Genomic DNA, 21440 nt, shown 5'->3' with positions numbered 1-21440 from the left:
TGGGGGTGAGGGTTCTCTCATTGGCTATCTGATGCCTGTGCTCAAGTCTGTCTGTGGACTGAAACTCACTGCAGAAAAAATGTGTACAGGTCAACACTGCCTATTAGCTGTGTGCGTCACCCCTACATTTTGGCTGCTGACTTAGAGCTTCTGGGACCATCTCATTGGGGTTTTAAGGAGATGAACACTTTCCTTCTTCTTTGAGTCCCTGGTATCCTTTAAAAGTGCTTATGCACCACAAGAGTCTGATGGAGTCCCTGCCTTTGTCGCTGCAATGGGTTCAAGCCTTAGTTCCTGGGTCCCCTCATTTCAACAACAGTTTTGTGAGACAAGGAAAGGATGCTCTCTTGATGCGGCCTCAGAGGTCCTTGCCTTAGGGGATGCATCATAGACTAGCTTTCACCAGTGCGCAAGCTAAACAATTGTTCATGGCATCCCTGGCTGTGCCACTGGAATTTGTTCATGGTTCCCCCAAGTCCCTTCCCCAAATGGTAAATAGAACCTTTATTTCACAAATGTGCCTCTCTTGGTGATCTGGGTTTCTCTAAGTGCTTCCAAATATGGGTCATCAATGACCAAATAATGAATCCCATTTGAGTTTTATTAAAATTTGTATTCTCTTCCAAAGGCTCTAGTGCTGGCCACTGCACAGATGATTTATTAGCTGAAAACACAGACAAAGATCAGGGTCTTGCTTTTACAGACACTTTGGGCCCTTCTATCCTGGATGTGTTGAAGGGAGTCATTGGCCAGAGTAAATGGGAATCATTTTCAAAAGCTGTCCTTCTGACCCAGGAAATGAACAGGGCAGTGAAAGCCTCTAAGAAATTACCTTCTTTGTCTTTTTAAAGAGGGTGGGAGGATAAATGGGGAGAGAGAGAGAGGAGAGAGAGAGAATAAATATAAACCACCTGGGAAAGAAAAGTAAAAGAAGATGGGGTCCAGAGGGGCAGCTGGGGCCTTGGAGGAAAATAGAATCTTTGAATATATTCTTGCCAGAGACAAAAGCACAGGCTCATTTAAAAAACAAAGGAGGGCAGCTTTATTCTAAAGCCTGCTGTGCACCAAAAATAGGCACTTTAGATTCAGTTCTCCACATTCAGAGGAAGCAACAAACCAGGGTGGAAAGAATTCTGTGAATACATTCACCTCACTTTCTCCGGCCCACCTTAACGATTGCCGCCCAAATAATTCCTCTGAGTAACACATTGGGAACCTTTAGCTCCCTGGTACTGGCAGTTTTAATGTGTCCATTGCCAGCAGTGAATTCTGTGCCAAGAAAACCCGACTCCTGGCGGTGGAAGGATTAAACAGTCCTCGGGTGCCATCTGTGCAGTGAATCGAAGGAGTGACTCTGTGCACCCAGTGTGCGTGTGTTGCCATTGGCAGTGGGAAGTGACTTCTGTTTACATGACTAGCTCATGCAGCTGAACACCTAAGGGGAGAGATGAAAGCGGCCATGTCGGTGAGGGGTAGGCTGAGACAGAGGGGGACCATTGTGAGAACGAGGAGCCCATGGGAAGGTCTAAAAAAGACGAAATGGCAGATTAATTATCCAATAAGGGGAGGGCTGGTTAGAGGAAACACCCTGTTGGCAGATGTTCATCTGGGGAAGTAGGCTGGGTGCCATGAACTTGCTTAGATTCAGGATTTGGACTTGACTGTGTACTGACTTCTAGGTTCAAAGACTTTTTTCAATATGTAATTTTGAAAGTGAATGTTTGATTCATCATCCACCAGCTTCTAGAGTCAGGGTTAGGATCCTGGGCAGTACACCTTCAATGTTTCAGGAATTTTTAGTACATTGGGCAATCTGAGAAGGGCCTTGGGCTACTCAGCAAATATGGTGCACTACGGAAGGGGTGGTTTTCAAATGCAAGCATCCTGGTCAGGTCATTGACAAGAAAATTCCAGCTATAAAATGAGAGAAGTGGTGCAGACAGATTTTTATAACAATGTTTCCCTTCAAAGAGTTTTAAAATTAGATAGGGAAAAGTTTCAAGGTTTACACTTCATACTGGGTAATCCAACAAATACAAGGTTGAGTAAAGCCTTAAATAGCTAAGAATACTGCGGAGGGGTAATGGGAGTACAATCCAACCGTGAGTCCAAGACAGTGAAGTGGGGGCTCAACGAGATCTGAGGAAGACGTCATGGCATCCAAAGCGGATGCTGCTCCTATGGGAGAGCAGTCCGAGTCTCCCAGTAGATGGAGATGGAAAGGAAATGACATTCCACGCAGAGGGAAAAGAGGACAAAGGCCCCCAAATCCTCAGAGAACAGTGAACAGTCCGGTAAAATGGGCCATTAAAGTGTTGTGGGTGGGGGTCAATCTCATAACTTTGTGGGGTATAGGGTAGAAGATACAAAGACAGCTAAGGGGAGATCAATTGGCCTATTGTTTTACAAGGGAAGATAGTCATGTGATGGCAACGATATGGTTATGAAGAAGGGAATGGGTGTCTGAAGCAGCTTATTGGATGTGGAGGAGAAAGAGTGGAAAGAATGGAGTCCAAAGTATCATGTGGGACAGCTAGCCTGATTTGTGCATCTCACTTTATAGGTTGAAACACACACATAAGCACACACATACACACACACACACACACACAACCCCCCCTACCTCTCCTCCACCAGCCTTGTTAAATAATGCTGAAAATAAGAGGTAGGAAGACACTGTCTATGCTTCTGTTGCAAAACTAGAAATTTTGAGTTTTATTGTTTTGATCAAATGGCATCAGAATCCATAGTAAAAACATTTTATTAAAATGTGCAAATAATGCTCAGAGAAATGTATCAATATGAAACCCATATCTTGAGAGTTGTGGCACAAATTGTTCTATTAAATTATTCTTGTTTTTCCCCTTCTTTCTTTCTTTCTTTTTAATTAACTGTCCTGGGAAGAGTTTTGAATTTCCTTTGGAGAATGTAAATATCAGACGATTTGCCTTGTCATCTGGAGTTTCAGGGTTTTTGACTAACATGACAAAATCAGGAACATTTTAGATGAACCACAGTGCTCGACGGGTCCCCCAGTCCTTAGACTAACACTTCCATCTACCTCAGTGTGGCTCTGGCTTTGTGGCAACATCCACACTAGCACATGGGGCTGCCACTATCACCGACAGCCCCATACTTTAAGTGCTGTAGCCCATCAGAAGAGCAACCTGACCACTGGGTCTCCTGTCAGGCAACAGCCTGTTGGATGCTATTGAGCAATTAGGGTTCAAGGGCTTTTCGGGGTATGGCTCACTGTACTACTCCTCACCTACGTTAGTCAAATCTTGTGTGAAAAAAACTACATGCTTAGTTATGAATAAGAAAATTATAGGATTGTTCATACATCTTAATTATGATAATACCATAAAAAATTTAATATATAGCTAAAGGTTTAGAGTCTTCTGGCTTTAAAAAAATATGCTGAATTTGACATGTTTTCTAAACTGAAATTTTTATAATTAAAGTAATTATCTGGTGTTGCTTTGTATTTCCAAATGAATGCATATTGTGACCTATATAGCATACGATAAAGATTGTAATTATGCAGAATATAGTAGGGGAAGCTACTGGAGTATCTTTAAACCACCTGTGTTATTTCTTTCAACAAGAATTTTGTTGGAAATAAAAATATATATTTTACAAAATAGATACAATTTAACATGTTCTTAAACCACTTCTAAATAGGTTATGAAATGGACCTGGTTCCTCATCTCTTACCTTGTAATGGTCAAGGTTGTCTTCTGGAGTTGGGAGACCCATGTAACGTTCTGTGTACACTGAGTCTATGGTGGAGAAAAGAAAAAAAGTTAATTCATACAACAAAAACTTTTCTTCCTTTTATTGGGTTACTTTATGTGCTTTGGTATGTCTTAACTTTGCATAGGTCTGTAGTGTTATCCTCAGAAATATCTCCTCCAGATCATTTTTATTTGGCTTAATTCAGCCAGACACCTGCTCAGACTCCTGCTTTCCACACTCTTGCCTAGCCTATCCCCAATTAGCCCTCATGGTGAGTGCAGAGAGAGATCAAACTAGATGATCAGAAACCCAATCAATAACCCACTTTCAGGAAAAGCAAAGGTGAAGTGCTAAGAGGTCAGGAATCTATACATTAACATCTGATCTTCTCAAATAATCTTAATTAGGAAGTCACTTAATGCCTCAGTTGTCTTGAATGTTTTGGTTCTGACACAGTGTATGCCCTAATTTATAATATGCTATTATTACCTTTTGGAAATCTCTAATAGTGTCCAATTACTGGTTGCTTAGTTAAATCATAATTTTGGCAGGTTGAAATTCACTATAATACAATAATTCAGTTATCATTTGCTGTATAACCCCATATTGGCTCAGCTACTCCATCATAATGCAAGTTAAACATTCGTTTTCTTTCATTTTGTGCAGAGGCCTCAATTTTGATGTAGTGGTTGGGTATTGTGAAACAGATTACATTAATATCTGTCTGCTGAAATGACATAAACTTTTTAACCTACCTATATATGGCAAAAAATGTATGCATTATTGGTTTGGTTATTTTGGGTTATTAAACATATTTTTGCTCTATTAAAAAATTAATCATATATAATAGCTATCATATATGATATGTGTATTATATCTTGCATATATGATTTTTATATCATATCAGTTATATCATATTATATACATTATATGCATTATTACATATGTATATGTCCTAAAATATCAGTGAGTTATTTCCAATATAACTTTAAAAATCTGAAAGAATTGTTTTGAAAGATGCTCCCTTAAGTGACCAGATTATAGAAAATAAAAGTATAAGAATAATACATTGCCATTGTGCTGTATAGGTATGGCTTGAATTTCACTGTAATTGTACAGGTATTTTAATACTGATCTCATTAATTCTTTAAATTAATATATCACCTAAACCACAAGCTCAAGCAACATTCTTACCCTTTTTGTATGACTGGCATTGTAGATAAAAAAAAGACATTGATAATGAGTGTTAATTGCTCCGCATGTCTTCTTTTGACATGCCATTTCTATGGAAGTCTTAAATATTTTCCTCCAAACATGGTAAGAGTAATATTTTGTCATTTTGGTTACAATGAATACAGACTATATGTATTTTTACATGCCCAGAGGACAATAAAATAGAAAATATAATATTTTAGAGGATACTTTATGAGATCTTCATAAAATACTCATATCCTTTTAAAAATATTTAAATACGAATAACATAGTAATTTGATAGGGGAAAAAAGTCTTTTTAGGGCAAAATAAATTTTTCCTCAAACAGCCACAGACTTCAATTCTTCTTGTCCTAGAACATAATAACCCTTTCTTATCAAACTTGCAAGTGTAAGATGTGACATTTTAAAAATAAAATTTAAAAAATGCATAATGCACCCTGGCTGGTGTTGCTCAGTGATTATTAGATCATGTGCTCCCGTGCACTGAAGGGTCATGGGTTCCATTCCAAGTCAAGGGCAGTGCCTGGGTTTGATCCCTGCCACCCCCCCCGGGGGAGAGGGTAAGGGGAGGTACATGCGGAAGGCAACCAATTGATGTATCTCTCTCACATCAATGTCTCTCTCTTTCTCTCCCTCTCTTCCACTGTCTCTAAAAATCAATGGAAAAAATATGCTCCTCAGATGAGGATTAACAACAACAACAAAATGGATAATGCAGTCGTAAACTTTTATTTTTTATTTTTTTAAAAATATATTTTATTGATTTTTTACAGAGAGGAAGGGAGAGAGATAGAGTTAGAAACATCGATGAGAGAGAAACATCGATCAGTTGCCTCCTGCACATCTCCCACTGGGGATGTGCCCGCAACCAAGGTACATGCCCTTGATCAGAATCGAACCTGGGACCTTTGAGTCCGCAGGCCGACGCTCTATCCACTGAGCCAAACCAGTTTCGGCAACTTTTAGAAATATGCCATGAAATACCATATATGTGTTCCTTTTATCTGATCTGTTATGTAAAATTTTTCAAATTTACATATGTAGAAGAATTTTAGAAAGCTCCTATGTGTTAGGTTGGTCCATAGACATTTATGGAAGATCTCTTCTTATCATGACATATCTCTAAACTCACAAAGTTTGTTTCTATTATTTTATTGACCACCAGAGGTCTCCAAAAACAAGCCATCCAATAGAATAATTATTAATATCAAGCAGAAAAGTGTTATATGGAAACAAATCCATGGTGTGAAGATCAAATCCTAACGATGTTCTCCAATTTTTTTTAAAACAGAAAGATAGCAATATATTTTCTTACATTGGCTTCTCTTGATTTGGAGAGGGTTTAAAAAAGCATTTCCACAAGATCGGTGCCACCATATGTTAGGACATAAAATATTTAATGAGCATATTCATTATCGATGATTCTATGCTTACACTTCAGAAAGGACTTGAGATGGGGTCAGATGAGACACAGCAAAAAATTCATTTCCTCACTACCTCTGACTCTTCTTCCCTACCTACTGTTGCCCTGCTCACTCCTTCCCCCTTGGGAATTATAGTCTTACATGTGTATGATGCTTGATAGAATAATATTTTCTCGATGATGAAGATTACTTAGAGACAATGGAAAAAACAAACCTCCCAGAAATTCCATTGTCTCTACTCTCCTCTTTCCATCCAAAGCCCTACTTATATTTGATCTTTACCAGAAGAGAAAGAGACACATGTTTCTTTTATTCTGCTAATATGTGAAGCTCAACCCTCAAGTTAGAATAAAGATAAGGAAGGGTTTATTTATCTGCAGAAATGTAGCATTGGGGATGTCTTGGAATTTGGAAAACAGAATTTGTTTACAAAATTTGTTGGTAAGAGATTTGAGAAACAGAATTTATTGCTAAGTAAATGTGTAGATAACATATATACCATCCAGCCTTTCACGGTAGCAGAATAAGGGAGATTATTTTATTACAAGTCTCCATAAAGTACGTGTAAGATAAGTCGGTTTATTCACTGTAGAAATACTGCAACCCAAAAAGGGATGGTTTTGTCATTGGAATTTCAAGGTCAACACTCAGTGTCTCTTCGTACTTGATAGCAATTACATACCATAGAACTCCCATGCTGACACCGGCGCCACGGCTATTCCACACTTGAACACACGACTTCCTGCTCCCATGACCATCGAGGTTACGTACCCTCCATATGACTAAGGAATGGAAACAGTTATTTTTATGGAGGTAAAGGAATTAAGAACATATGGTAAGCGAGTTGCAGTTTCCACATTTCTCACATCTTTATATATTGTGCCTCTTTAGAGATAGAAAGCATGGTAGAGGAGGCTTAATTTGGCCTTAATTGGACAGTATCTAAAGACACATTTTCAGAGCCCTGTCCCTTTTCTTAGTAGGTGTGAGGGGGAAAACACTGAAAAGTTGCTGGATAGTACCATTAAAAAAATTAAAATAAAAACAACAAACACTAAATCTTTACAGACTTTGACTCATGAGAAAAAATCTTCCTCCCTCTCTCATTCCCCTTCTTTTTCCCTCCCTCTCTCCCTCTTTCTTTCCTTCCTCACTTCCCTCCCTCATCACAATAAACAAAGGTGTTTATAAACTTAGCTAGCAGGAACTCATTGCTTAGAAGTCTAAGACATTTTATTCGGACCTTTTAGATTAAAATGATAGACAGGATTTCATCTCCAAATATTTGCATACAAAAGATATATTCTCCTGCTCTGGGTTATATTCACTAAGAAATCTGTATAGAGTTATCAGCCAAACAACTACTCACCCAGCCCCAAATTGCGATTCGTTTGTCGTCCACAAATCCCATTTTTGAAAATTGTCTAAAATACATGGGAGAAGTCCACAAATTAGTATTATATTGTATATAGAAAACTAAGATAAATGCACAATGTGAAACCCTGACATTTGTTCTCTATTTCATTCTATGAGAAACTAAGGTATATTACTGCCAGCAGTCAAACACCTGAGACCAATGTCTATCATTTTTAACTTAAGAGCCAGATGAACACGGTTCACCTTTGTTGGAGTCCATAAAAATCGCGCACGTGTGTGTGTGTGTGTGTGTGTGTGTGTGTGTGTGTGTGTGTGTAGGGAGAGGAGGGTATGATTCACAGAAAACAAATCCTGGCAGTTTTTTTCACAGCTTTATATAAAAATTTGCAGCCCAGATGCACTTTTCTTTACATAATTGAATCTAAATCTCTCCAGATGTTTTTCAGTTTGCGAGAGGCTGCCCCTGCTGTGGAGAAATATAGGGGCCTGGAGAACATCTGGGTAGGGCTTAGAAATGTATCTGAGCTCCCTACCTGAGAACTTAAAAACCATTCTCTAAATAAATCCCTTCTAATGATGGGTGTTGATTAGTTAGCTCAGCACTGTTAAATCAGAAAGACTTTTTCCTTGATGAATTAGAAGTCTTTTTGCCACAAAATAGCGTTCAGGATAGGAACCCAGGTAAAGAAAAAAGAAAAATATTTTATGCTAAAAATACGCATCTTGGAATTATATAAAAATAATTTACTTTTTAAAAATCTAGCCTTTGGGACACAATTTTGTAGTACTGAGGAGTGTGGGAAACCCTTGCTTTGACCTATATGTGACTTGGAGAATCTGTGTTTTCAATTGATAATGTATGTCTTAGGCTACCCTGAGTAAGCAATATTGCTTAAGCAATACTAATAAAAATCTAATGTAGTTTTCAACTCGTCATCTTCTTTTTCAGTAAACCTTTAAAACGTAGAATGTATATGTAAAAAATATGCACCAAGTCATGAGTGTAAACGTTGATAAGTCTTTACAAAGTGAGCACATCCTTGAACAAAGATAGAGAGCTTACTATCACCCAGAAGTCTCTGGGTCATTTGGGTTCTATAAAAATTTCACCTAAATTTGTGCCATGGTTTTGACTTTATGGAAATTGGGCTGTGCCTGGCTTCTTCCATTCATCTGTGAAATTCATCTATGTGGTGGTGTATAGTTCTTTTTAGTTGCTGAAAAAATACTCCATTGTATAAACACGCTACATCTCATTACTTTTTAAAACTGCAGTTGTATATTGTGGATATTCAATTCTATAATTTTAGGGCTTGCCTCCGTCAGACTTGAGAAGCCCTGGAAACTATGCCCTTTCTCCCAGGGGACCAATGCAAATACATAAAAACTCATTTAAAAAAGATCACAGCTTCACTCTTTAAAAAAATTGTCCTCTCTCTAAGCCTCTCCTTTTTTGATTTTAAGGAAATAGTTCATCATTAGTGTTGGTATAAGAGACTCAGAAATACTCAATAAGTTGACATCTCTTCAGTTGTTCCTGTTCTTAAAGGAATTTTCCTCCACCCATTTAATCACTCACGATTTTTCTGCATTTCCTGGTTTATGACTTCACAATATTATTTTAATCACCTACTTATTATGCTTCTGTGGACATTTAAGCACTTGGTTATAGAAAGTCAAAGATTACATTTCCCGTTTACCAGTTGAACGCAACTGAATGTAAGACCTGGATTCCAACCCTGACTGACCTAATTTAGGACTCTCCATTTTACTCACCTGAAACATGTGATACTAACATCCACCCCCAGGTTTGCTATGCAGCTTCAATGACAATGCACGTGAAACTTTTCCCATGTTGCATGCACATTAAGGAGTAACCAACATCTATAATTAAGATCTCTGTTAAGTCAGATCAAGTCGATCTCTACAGTCCCACAACTGGAGAGCACAAGAATGAAATGGGACTCATACTTCACAAAGCCCTTATAATTGTGAATAATGAGGGTTGTGCTCCACACTTTTCCCAAAATCCTTATCCAGCCGGCTGTAGGAGCCACTCCTAGGACTCCATAGCCTTCACCCTCCTCCAGTTTAAATGAACACGGAACTCCTCTACTTATCCCTGCCTGTATGGATGGTTTGCTTGCTTCACTAGATGTTTACCCAAGTGCACATTTATCCTTCAATTTGTCCTTGCAGAGCAAGGATGATGGGCAGAAAGCCCTGGATGCCTAGCAAGGGGCAAAACTGGGAAAAGGTTACTCCCCAGGTAACCTTTCCTCCCCTACCATATCGCTGGTCATGCGGTTTGGACCCCTGATTTTTCATTTCACTAGTCATGGGGTTTAGACCCCCTAACCTTTTCCTCCCTAAAGATAACATCTAGGCCTCAGTTGTATTTCAGTTCCAGGCCCAGAAAAGCAGCAAAATCAGACAAGTGACCCTATGGCTGCTTCAGGACCAGCTACACCCTAGCACCTACCAAGCGGTGGAGACCGTGACCCTGAAAGAACACACCTGGAAAGCTGATGATTATTCTATTGAGCCCTCCCCTGAGACCTCCCCTAAGATTTCCACCTGCAAGAGAGAGAGAAATATGCTCAGGCTGAAGGAGCCAGCCCATGTTCTCCCCCAGGGGAGCAGGCCCACACCGTTCCCTCCCCGCTTCTTCCCACTAAGTGACTCCAGGAGACTTGCAACCAGAGGAGCAATGGGCAGTGGCAGCTCTTCCTGGGCTCACCCCCTGAACCTGTCTCCAAGGCCCCCTTTTCTCTGTCTTCTCAGTGAGCCAAAGCGGCCCAGCCTAGGCTCTCCTGTCACTTCTCCTATGTCCTTCCTTGTTTCACTGTCCTCAGTATATTTTTGCTGAGGCCAATAAATTCTTGCTTGCTTTTTTAAAAAAATATATTTTTATTGATTTTTTACAGAGAGGAAGGGAGAAGGATAGAGAGTTAGAAACATCGATGAGAGAGAAACATCGACCAGCTGCCTCCTGCACACCCCCCACTGGGGATGTGCCGGCAACCAAGGTACATGCCCTTGACCAGAATTGAACCTGGGACCCTTCAGTCCGCAGGTCGACGCTCTATCCACTGAGCCAAATTGGTTAGGGAAATTCTTGCTTGCTTTGCTGCACTTTGTCTCTTGATTGAAATCTTTCCTTTAAGAAGACAAGATCCTACATCTTGTTGCCCCACCAGTAACATATTAACACATATTTTTTGTCTAAATATGATTATCTTCACAAAAAATCCACCCAAAGGATGAAAGACTACAAGTTCATGCCAGGACACTTTAAATTCTTTACACTTTAGGGAATTAAAATATATATTGGGTGAGGGAGAATCAGACCTTTGAATTTATCTCCTAGTCACTCACTTGGCTGCTTCAATTTGATCTTCAACTTCAAATGTTCCCAATCTTCTGTTGATTGCATGCATGATCTTATCTCCTTGGTAACCACTTCCTCTGCCATCAAAGCTAGCTACTATAATATTTTCTGTGCTTGCAAGGTAAGTAGCCCAACTGAGTTTGAAGGTGGCATCTGCTTTTTGACTACAGGGGCCTGCATACCTGTGGGGGGAAAAAAACAAATTTTTAGCCTGTATGGTTTTCCTGAACCGATTGAGGAGTGCTTGCATTCCTATTCCTTGTGGATAAGAAGTGTGCACCTTTCCTGATCATGAGCTTAAAATTGTGCCAGCCACCGAGGTGTTCACAATAGGTCTTCTAATACTTGGCAACATGACTATAATGACTGTGTGTTCCCTTCAAAGACGTCCCCATTAATTTCATCTTTGAAGATTGTTATCAAACAGACTTCATTGGCCAACATTTTCTGAGTCATATATAACTTGGAAATCAAAGAAATAAATTTCTCTGGGGAATTATGTTATGAAAAAATAAAGAGGATGACAATAAATGCAGCTTTGAGAATACCTTTCCATCTCAGCTTACAAAGATTTCTTTCCTAGACTCCAAGTGTCTTTCCTAGGTTGGAACTTCCTTAGGGTCTTTGACTACTACATGATATGCATCTCGTATCCTCCACTACTCAGCACCAGGTTGCACCCTAAAGCTCCCAAAATCATGTGGAATGGACCAAAGTACGAATGAACACGATTCTTTAAAACTTCCAAGGATAAGCAGACTATTTGAAATTGGGTAGGTTGTTTGGCGTTCTATTTGTTAACAAGTTTAACTCCCTTGAATCTGCGATCTTGATAAGCTACATCTTACCCAACACACAGCTGTATGTAAATTTCTCTCCAAGCCCTCTCATTTCCCCTTGTTAATCCAAAGAGGCTCCCCATCGCTTCCTCATTGCTTTTAATTTAAACATCTGGAAACTTAAAATACCTCTTTCCTTCAGCTTATATGTTTTGTTTACACAGAACTGTAAATACAATGGAACAGGGCTGTATCTGTTGCTAAATGTGTACCCTTCCTTCTTTTGCTGGTAACAACAGAAATGTGGTGTTCCTGAGTTTGAGCTTCACTTTTTCTCTTCTGCATAATGGGCCCAACAGAACTCACCACATGGGTTTGCTGTGTGAACAAAATAAGGCAAGTCACCTGGCACGCATAAGGCACCCAACCCATTTGTTGTTTTGTTGTGTTCTGTTCTGTTTTATTTTGAATAAAGGAAATGAGTCAAGCTAGAACAGGAAGACTGGCATTGTGGCATTGTGGGTGAAGTCAGAGCAATTTTAGAAGGATTAAAGTTAAATGTATTCCTAATAATTATCAAAGACGTTTCACAAAGCTGCCATATTTAGAATTCACATGAGTTCACAGTTACTGCTCAAAGACTTGTGATTTCAGAACTTTCTTTAGGATTTGAAGAAGTTTGGATTATAATGACTACTTTCTTATATCACATATGTTCTCTTCACCAAAAAGAGGAATGGAAAATACCAGGCAGTGATATTTCAGGAACTAAAGAAAAACCTGATGTCCTATTAAAACAAAGACAATCATGGGAAATGTTGTGGCCAAGTTTGCGGGTAAGGAAACTGTAAAAGCTGTTAATACCATCTTTCTCATTAAAACGTCCACAATGAAAGGATAAAAATGGGGACTTGAGAATTTCTTTGGAATTCTCTTGGAGTTCAGGGAAACAAATAAAAACAAACTCCATATGCTATTATGATGAAAGAAGAGTGTCTCCCTTCTCCATTAGAAAGAAGGTAGAAAATACATGCTTGGGTTTGTGATTACAAAATAGGAAGAAATGTAAAATTGCTGCACAGTGATCCAGGAAGAGAGAAAGGATGTGTTTTGCTTTATTTTTTTCAGTAAGCTACACTGAGCAAAAAAAAGTACAATAGTTAACTTCTGAATTTTTAGTCCCCTCCTCTTGAATACATACTTACACATCTATTAGTAGAGGGTATTTCTTGGATTTATCAAAATGAGGAGGCAAGATCATCTGATACCAAAATTCTAAACAAACAGAAAGATTAATTAGTGAATTAAGAACAATGATTAGCACATGATTTTGGTTCCTTATCTGTTAGTAATAAGTCATATCTAGAGTTTAACAATGTGTTAAATTAGAATAGGAAAAAGAAGTGAACTACTTGCATTCAGAATGCTTTTAAGAAATAAAATCATTCTCTGTCAGGTTAAAATACTAGTTCAGATTAAAACAATAAAATTGTTTCTAATGTATCTACTAAATACTATTAAATACATCGGCGCCTTGTAAGATAAAAGTGCATTTTAGAATTGCTAATGCTTTGTTTTTGTGATTCTGTTCTTTGGCATTTGATCTACTTATCTAGTTTGTTTATGGCTTATGTTCTAAGTTTGCCTGCAAAATGTTTTCCTCTTCTTGAATTTCCTTGAAGATGTTTAGGATTTTTAGCTGGCCCCAATTCTATTTTAAAGTTCTGATCTAATAACATTTGTGTAATTCTTATTGCCATCCCAGGCCGCAAAGCCGAGCTCCCATTCTCAGCTGTATGCTTCACAGCATGAAATCAGGCTTATATAGAGCAGACTGTTGTGTACTTTCTATATGATCTTTCCCAGATCTGTTTAATTCTCTGTGCTTGATTTAACATCAGTTCAATAAAATGTGTCCCTAAATAATGAATTGGTTTCCTTTGCTCCCAAATTCAGGTTGATGAGCTAGACTAATAAATCAAAAAGAGAGGGAAAAAATGAGTTGTTCCATATTTTAATAAGATTGCCTCCAGCTTCAGGAGATTGGACTAACCTGTAGGGAAAAATTTCCCTGTCTGGAGCTGCTTCTTCCTTAGATTTATCTTTTTGTTTTTTTGTGTGACAATTATTTTAATTGATGAAAAAAGTAAGATTTAGGAGTCAACTCTATATAGACTTCTCCCATTTGTATTTTACTGATTATTTTATGTCTTTTGATCAAATGTGCTTATAAGATCAAAAATTTCAGTGTTTATTACATTTCGATCTATGAGTTAGTTGATCATAATGTTTCTAATGAATATGCCAAACCCACCATTGGATCTCTTTTTGGTTTGAATTAGCACTAGTTGATCGGAAGCGTTTTAGTTCCCCCCTTTGAAGATGCGCAGTCTATTCTTTGGGGAGTGGGGGTTCCTTCTAATCCCTAGTCCTACCTCCCTTTGCTCCCTCCTCCCAGACTCTCCTTAGGCCTTTCTTTCCTGGAGTTTGAATGGTATAATCACATCCCAGCTGGAGCCTCCCCCTCTGGCAACACCATCCTTCACTCTCTAGCAGGTTATCCATCCAGTCCTGTGGTTTCCCTGGCCCTAAAACCTTCTGGAGCTCCCCACCGTTTACCAACTGAAATAGAACTTCACATTTCGGTATTCAGTGCCTCTGCCCCTGGAAGTCCAGCTAGTTCTCCCAAACACTAAGCCCTTGCCAGATCAGCCTGGTACAGGGGAGCAGCTCTGGCAATGCTTGGAAACTCTACAAACTCAGAATCCTGGACCCACCCTAACGGGAATGTGCATATTATCCAGGTCCAAGGTGACTCATTTGCACATTCAGTTTGAATAGCACTGCTCTAGGCTTTTCTTCAGAGGTGCCCTACACTTTCCAGGGCTCTTCCTGTCTTTTAAAATGAGATGAGGTGAGTTTTTTTCTATTATTGTCCTATATTAAAAAAAAATAAATCTAATACTGTCAACAATAATAAAATTAAATTTAAAAAATAAATCTAATATAAATCCTGTTGGATTTCTCCCTCCTTATGAATTGTCAGCCCTTAGAAAAAAAAAAAACAACAAGCAAACAAACAGAAATGAACAAATTATAAGATTTCCTACTTGTTGTTCTTAGTGGTCCCTGAATATAATCCATGATCAAGCAACTAGGCCAAGGACTAGAGTAACTCTTTCGTGGGGCTAGAGAGTTAGAAAAAATTCCGAATTTCTCTCCTGAGACAGAAGTTTCAACATTTTATAGCCAACCTTAATTTTTTTATACAACCATCTTAGATATTTTTTGTCACTTTGTGTTAAGAGAAAGTACATGAAGGTATCATTAAGTTAAACACACAATTAAGACTTATTAGGAGAAAAGAGTTACTATTGAGATGAATGATGCTGTATTTTAAGACAAAAGAACATAAAACTAGTAGTTCTTGTGACAACATTTCATGGGGAGATAACCTTCAATTTCATTTATATACACTCTGAAATGCATATTTTCAGATCAAGTGATTGTATTTATTTGTATTTTTGTTTAACTTACTCGTCCCATTCAAATGAATGAAGTCCAGTGTTTTTCTTGGCATCTGGATGTTCTGCAGTGTCTCATACAAAGCTGTATTGTTTTCCAGGAGTCTCAGTTCTAAACAAACAGTCGAGATTACCGGAAATTCATTACAATGTGAAGCATTTGCATTGTGCAAAGCAATAAAGCACAAGTGGACAATTCACTGATGGGACTATGCATGCATCAGGTTATAAACCTTGTGTTCAGTGTAACTGTTAAGACACTCTAAAGCCAAAGAAAATCCCACTACACTAAGTACACATCGGTCCTGTTTACATATACTTTTCTAAGAAGCAAAAGAATGATGAAATAAAAGAGAATACCTTTATCATTGCTGCTGCTATGCAGAGTATAGCGGGGGATTTGAGGGCCTGTTAACATAATCAGGGGAAAAAAATAGATCTTAATACATTTTAGCATATATTTTTTTTCTAAATACATCGTATTTTTCAAAAATGGCAGTTATTACCATTTAACGTGGATAGAATTTTGATACCATTTAACTTTGATAGAATACATATCATAGTGGATAAGGGACTTAACAAGTGTTAGCTGTTTTTCCTTCCTTAAAATAAGTGCAACTTGAGTGTGAGCGTGAGAAATATTACAAGAAAGACACAGGGCTCAGGGGAAAGAAGCAGGAAATGAACCTCTGGCCCTGCTGGTGCCTCGGGCACGTTATCATCCCGGTGCCCAATTTCCTCATTTATGCACTAAGCTGTTGGAGAGCTGCTAGGATTCCCTGCCCTAAATCCACAATCCCGAAGGACCACACAAGCCCTCAGGCCCGCTGCCCCTCAGGGTGGAGCCCCCACTGCCCCTCAGGGTGCAGCCGGAGAGCCAGCCTCCCCTAGGGGAGGGCGGATTTCCCTCCCGCTGCCCCGCGGAGGAGTCCCGAGCCTCGCGGCACATCTGCACAGTGCCTGACTTGGATAAGCAGTTCCTTCCTGGCACGCAAAAGTGTTTTTCTCACCCTCCCATATCTTCACTATTTATCCCAACTGTGGGAGTTGCAGAGTGGAAGGTAATGTATAGAAAAGCTATTTTGTGAGCTATTTAATTTTCTGCATTTGGATATTAATTTTTACCTTGCTCAGGACCACAGTGAAAGCATTACCTGGTATACAGACCTGGGTTTGAATCCTGGCTTACCTGCGGTGTGACTTAGGACAACATATCGATGCTTCAATTTCCTCACATAAAATGAGGATAATATTATCTACATTAAAGAGTTTTCTCAAGGATCAAACTTGATCATGAATCTAAAACTTTTAGCACAGTGCGTAGTATAAAACACACACCCAAGAAATGGTGACTGAAAACAGCCATAGTAAGGAGCCATAAAGAAAACTATGATAATGAAGAAACTATGCTAGTAAAGAAAGATTCGGATAACTGGTTTGAAGACCTATTTTGGTTAGGAACAGTTTCCAGAATAGCCAGATTCTGGCATTCTGAGATGTAATTTAGCACAGTGTTAAAGGGAGGACTTGGGAGGCAGGGGCCTGTGTTTGAATCCTGTTGTGCCTTTATTAGCTGCGTGACCTGTGGACATCACATTGCCTCTCCTTGTCCAGGTTTCTTCATTTATAATAAAAAAAACAATAATAACAATAGCAACAGAAGATAGAGCAGTGAGCAAGTGGGGTAATGGGCACCATCCACATACATTTTCTCATTTAAAAGGGCAAGTGCAAAAAATAATAAACCATTCACAGTATCCTATATAATAAAACTCTAATATGCAAATTGACCAAATGGCAGAACTACTGGTCGCTATGACATGCACTGACCACCAGGGGGCAGACACTCAACACAGGAGCTGTCTCCTGGTGGTCAGTGCCCTCCCACAGGGGGAGCGCCCCTCAGCCAGAAGCCGGGCTCATGCAGCCACAGTGGCAGGAGCTTCTCCTGCCTCCATTTTAGGCGGGCGATAAGGAGCGAGGGGTCCCGGACTGGGAGAGCCCTGGACTGTGAGAGGGATGTCTGACTGCTGGATTAGGCCCAATTCCCCCAGGGGACATCCTCCAGGGGTCCTGGACTGTGAGAGGGTACAGGCTGGGCTGAGGGACCCTCCTCCCTAGTGCACGAGTCTCGTGCACTGGGCCTCTAGTGTTTATATATAAGGATGGAGTGCTCTGCTACACAAGAGCTCTGGGGTGTGACTGTTTTCAGAATAAAACAAGCCTCTTGGTTAGAAGGGGAAGGAAAGGTGATTAACTCACCACTTAGACGTGAGTGAAGAGGACTTATATGATTTCAAGAACTCCTCAGATTCAAAAGGAGAGAACTGAGCAGGGCAGAAAGAATGTTTCCTAAACTGGACATAGAAAGAGAGACTTCAGGGATGGAAATGCTGAGCCAGGAGGTAGTAAGAAGGTTGTCCAGAGAGAGGAGGGGCCATCAGCTGGGGAAGTGTGGAGGGAGGGGAGCTCACAAGCAGAGGGATGGAGGGAGCTACTTCAGATGGACATTGTGGGTACCCACTGCTGCTGATCTACCTCCCAGTGGTCAGGTCACACTTACCTGAACATCTCAGCTGATAGTACTTCGCCCCTTTACTAAATGATGCCGAATAGTACTGACACCTTTCTGGATCCAGTTCACAACTCAGACATGTCACGTTTGCATAGTTATTAAGTTGGATTCTGTAAAACCAATGGCGGAAATTAAGTGTTTGATTAAAGGGTAAAGAAAGAAAGGAATTGAATAATGCCCTATTCCAAGATTTCAGAATGCCAAAGCAATCCTCGGAAACTTTTAAAAATAAAAACTATGCCTTGATTCATTATAAACTCAAACCTCCCAATGTTTGGAAATATCACAAAACATCTAATAAAGTCATTCTCTTTTGTTGACCTGCAGATTGATTTATAAAGTAATAAAAGCATTTGAGAATAACTGCAGTTTAATATATTAATTAGGATAAGCCTTTCCGTCCCGCCCCCCAAAGAATCAAGAAAGTGTTCACCAGCTTAAAAGACTCAGATCAACTTGACAGAATTCTTACTTATAAAGATTTCTTCCTCCTGGCATTCCTTTATATTCGTTACTGATGTAGTATCTGGGAAGAAAATAAATCAAGTGTATATTAATTATGTTTTTAAGAAAAGTCAAGTACATTGCATTTAACTCAACACCAAGCATTAGTGCTCATACATTAGTACTTGCCCTTCTTTTATAATTTTTCCCTGCCCCTGCCCCCCAGAAGCCATTTTTTGCCATCATCTCTAAATAGGATATTCTTTTTATTTAACAGACTAAAATATCTGAATGCCAGAATTGCTCCCCTAACTAAAGTGGCAAGGAAAATCTCAAAAGAAGTATTTTGTAAGAAAAATGTAATTGGACAATGAACCTGAAGTTGAGACCCCATTTATCTATACTGTTTCCCATATTTTCTGGTTTATAACCCACTCCTAGATGGCAAGCAGCCCCATCTGAAGAGAACCTTTGAAATCTGCTTTGGGCAGTGGCCACCTTCTTCCATGGGGAGACCAATAAAGAATTACAAATGTGCCCGAGATTCTAATGAAAATGAACACTCCCTTCCCCACCAATTCGTGGTAGCCGACAACCTCTGCAAAGCTTTCCATTTTCCAGAGTAAGGCCGAGATATGGGCAGATAAAATAGCCACTCCAAGCCTACCAAAAAGTCAGTGCCAGTTGGAATTTAATGAAATGCCCCTAGTTCAGTGTTCAAAGATGGTTAAGAAAAAGAGGCTACAGCTCTTCTAGTGTAAAGCAGGTAAGAGCAAGAGGTAGAGCTGCTTGGTGGCAGGGTATCAAATCTGCTAAGCATATGTGAAAATCATTAAGGCTTCCGTATGTTAAAAAGAAAAAAAAATCTGAACTCATTCCAAACAGACTACTCTTTATTTGTATGATATTTTTTTCCCTATTCCTGTGCAAAGAGGGTGTGATTACGACGAGTACATTTACCTCCTAGAATACTCACAGGTAATCGTTGGTAAGGGCTTCTATCCCGATGACTTCCCAGGCTCCTTTTGTAATAAATGTGCAATCCTGATGGGAATTTTTTTAAAAAAGAGGTTGATTAGACTATCTTTCTAACTGAGGTTAAGGGGAGAATTAAATTATTTCTATTAGGAATTCAGATCATCTCAGGTCTTTTTCTTGGGTCTCCCACCCCATCCACCTTACTTTGATGCACCGAGAACTTGGAGTTAGTTTGATTATTTGTACACATTCATCGAATGCCTTCCACTTCAAGTCAGATTCAAAAAAAATAATAATAATAAGACCAACCTGAAATGAGTTGTGTAAGAATACTTACTTCCTTATCTATTTGGAAAAGACAAATGTGTTTGTAGCCCTCACTATTGCTCATGATCTTGTAGAAGCTATTCCCATCAGAGGTAAAATGAGGTTCTGCAGGCTTAAACTAGAAAATAATAGAAAACAAAAAGCATGTTCAAGCACATTCATCTCATCTCAGTCCCAGCTTTAGTTTTAGAATTTACAACACCTATGCTTGAAACCCAGCCTTCATTTACTTGCCAAATGAAACCAATTTTGTCTTGAAAGAAAATTCTCCTTCTAGAAAATGCAGACAAAAAGATCTAAGTCCTAGAGAATTCTTTTGTGAGGAGCAAATGAGAGCATGCCCGTAAGGAAGCTTACATAGGATACTCAATGCATAGCAAGCGGTTACTGTTATTCTTGGACATCTCTCTTTGAGGGCTAACGCTGACTTCTGGCTATAGATGTGCAAAAATTAGCATTCGCCTTGCAGTTGCAAGAAGTAAACTTCCTCAGTGTCACAAATGCGCTTTCTTGAAACAGACTAATATTATTGTTGACTGTCTTTTACACAGATTTCCTTATGAAAAGTCAGACTTAGAAAGCCTTTAACCATTTCTGGACTAGATACCATAAGAAATGTGTCGTGTATTTCAGTACAGACACATTCATATAGTTATCATTTTTATTATAAGCCTCTTCATTTTGCTGAATACGATCAACAGTTTACAAAAAAACAGTTGTATGGAAATATAGAACAAAATTTCCATTTTTTTTTACAGTGCAATAAAGATAGCTCTCAGAACATAATGTTGTTTAAGCAGAAAGAGTATCTACCCCAGCCTGAAAGGAATATGTCGCTTCACAACTTCAGTTTCCTTACTACATTTGAGAGCAGGTAGGAGATGGCCTTTTGAAATTGTTGGTTCCCTTCACCCTGGATGTTTCCTTTCTCATCAGCTCCCATTTTGGGAATGAAGAAAAATGCTCCCCGGTTCTCTTTAGTGATTCAAAGCGAATTCATTTATGGAGCAAGCTGAGGCGTGCAGTACACTGTTCTCATTACAGAGCTCTGAAACACATTCCCCTCTCTAGACCTGTGTTCACAGCCTTATCTTTTTAATACATTTCCCTGTTTCCCCTGGATGGAGTTGTGCCTAGTAGAAATGTGTGAAAAGTGGCATCTGTCTGGTTAAATACAGAGAGGAAAAAACATATTTTTTTCCAGAGAGTCGTGAGGAAGTGTAGCATGTCTCTTGCCATGGAGGAAACCACTTTTCATGTTGGCAAACCTCTCTCCTCTGCCCAATCAATGCCTGAAGAGAAAGGACGTGTGAATGCTATCGGAGCTCCCAGCCCAGCTGGAAGGGGCCATGCTCCTGAACCAGGGGGCCCCACATCCATACCCAACGAGCTGTGAAAGCTTGGCATGCTTTGTGTCACTTTGCTTCTCTCTTAAAGAGGGCTTAACAGAAGCGGTCATAAAAACTAGGTGAGATTCAGTCTCCATCTTTCACACGAGGAGCCACGATGGCTGGAGTTCCTTCATCCACTTGCTTCATTCCATGGCTTACAGCAACATGGTTGGGGATTCTGCCCAAGGCCTACGCATTGCGATGGGAGTTAGAAGCCTGAGAAGTCTCCGAGGGCCACTGTGCTTTCTTGGGTAAAGCTCTGCATCTGGGGCCTATCC

The 21440-nt window shown here is 39.4% G+C and overlaps 1 protein-coding gene across 1 annotated transcript in view; it reads right to left on the bottom strand.

Moving 5' to 3' along the window:
* DPP4 (dipeptidyl peptidase 4) overlaps positions 1-21440 on the bottom strand; it is an 86735-nt gene that overhangs the window by 9025 nt on the left and 56270 nt on the right. Inside the window, exons 13-23 of the mRNA XM_014445986.2 lie at positions 19782-19889; positions 19443-19510; positions 18495-18548; positions 18011-18132; positions 15808-15855; positions 15461-15559; positions 13129-13198; positions 11132-11326; positions 7746-7800; positions 7059-7158; positions 3718-3782 (exon numbers count right to left, since the gene is read on the bottom strand). Of these exons, the coding sequence (XP_014301472.1) occupies positions 3718-3782; positions 7059-7158; positions 7746-7800; positions 11132-11326; positions 13129-13198; positions 15461-15559; positions 15808-15855; positions 18011-18132; positions 18495-18548; positions 19443-19510; positions 19782-19889 (984 nt within the window). The remainder of the gene's footprint in view (positions 1-3717; positions 3783-7058; positions 7159-7745; positions 7801-11131; positions 11327-13128; positions 13199-15460; positions 15560-15807; positions 15856-18010; positions 18133-18494; positions 18549-19442; positions 19511-19781; positions 19890-21440) is intronic.

The sequence above is a fragment of the Myotis lucifugus genome, unplaced genomic scaffold (genome assembly GCF_000147115.1).
Source record: "Myotis lucifugus unplaced genomic scaffold, Myoluc2.0 scaffold_5, whole genome shotgun sequence".
In the NCBI taxonomy this organism is placed as follows: Eukaryota; Metazoa; Chordata; class Mammalia; order Chiroptera; family Vespertilionidae; genus Myotis; species Myotis lucifugus.
This window is presented reverse-complemented; position numbering and strand designations above follow the sequence as displayed.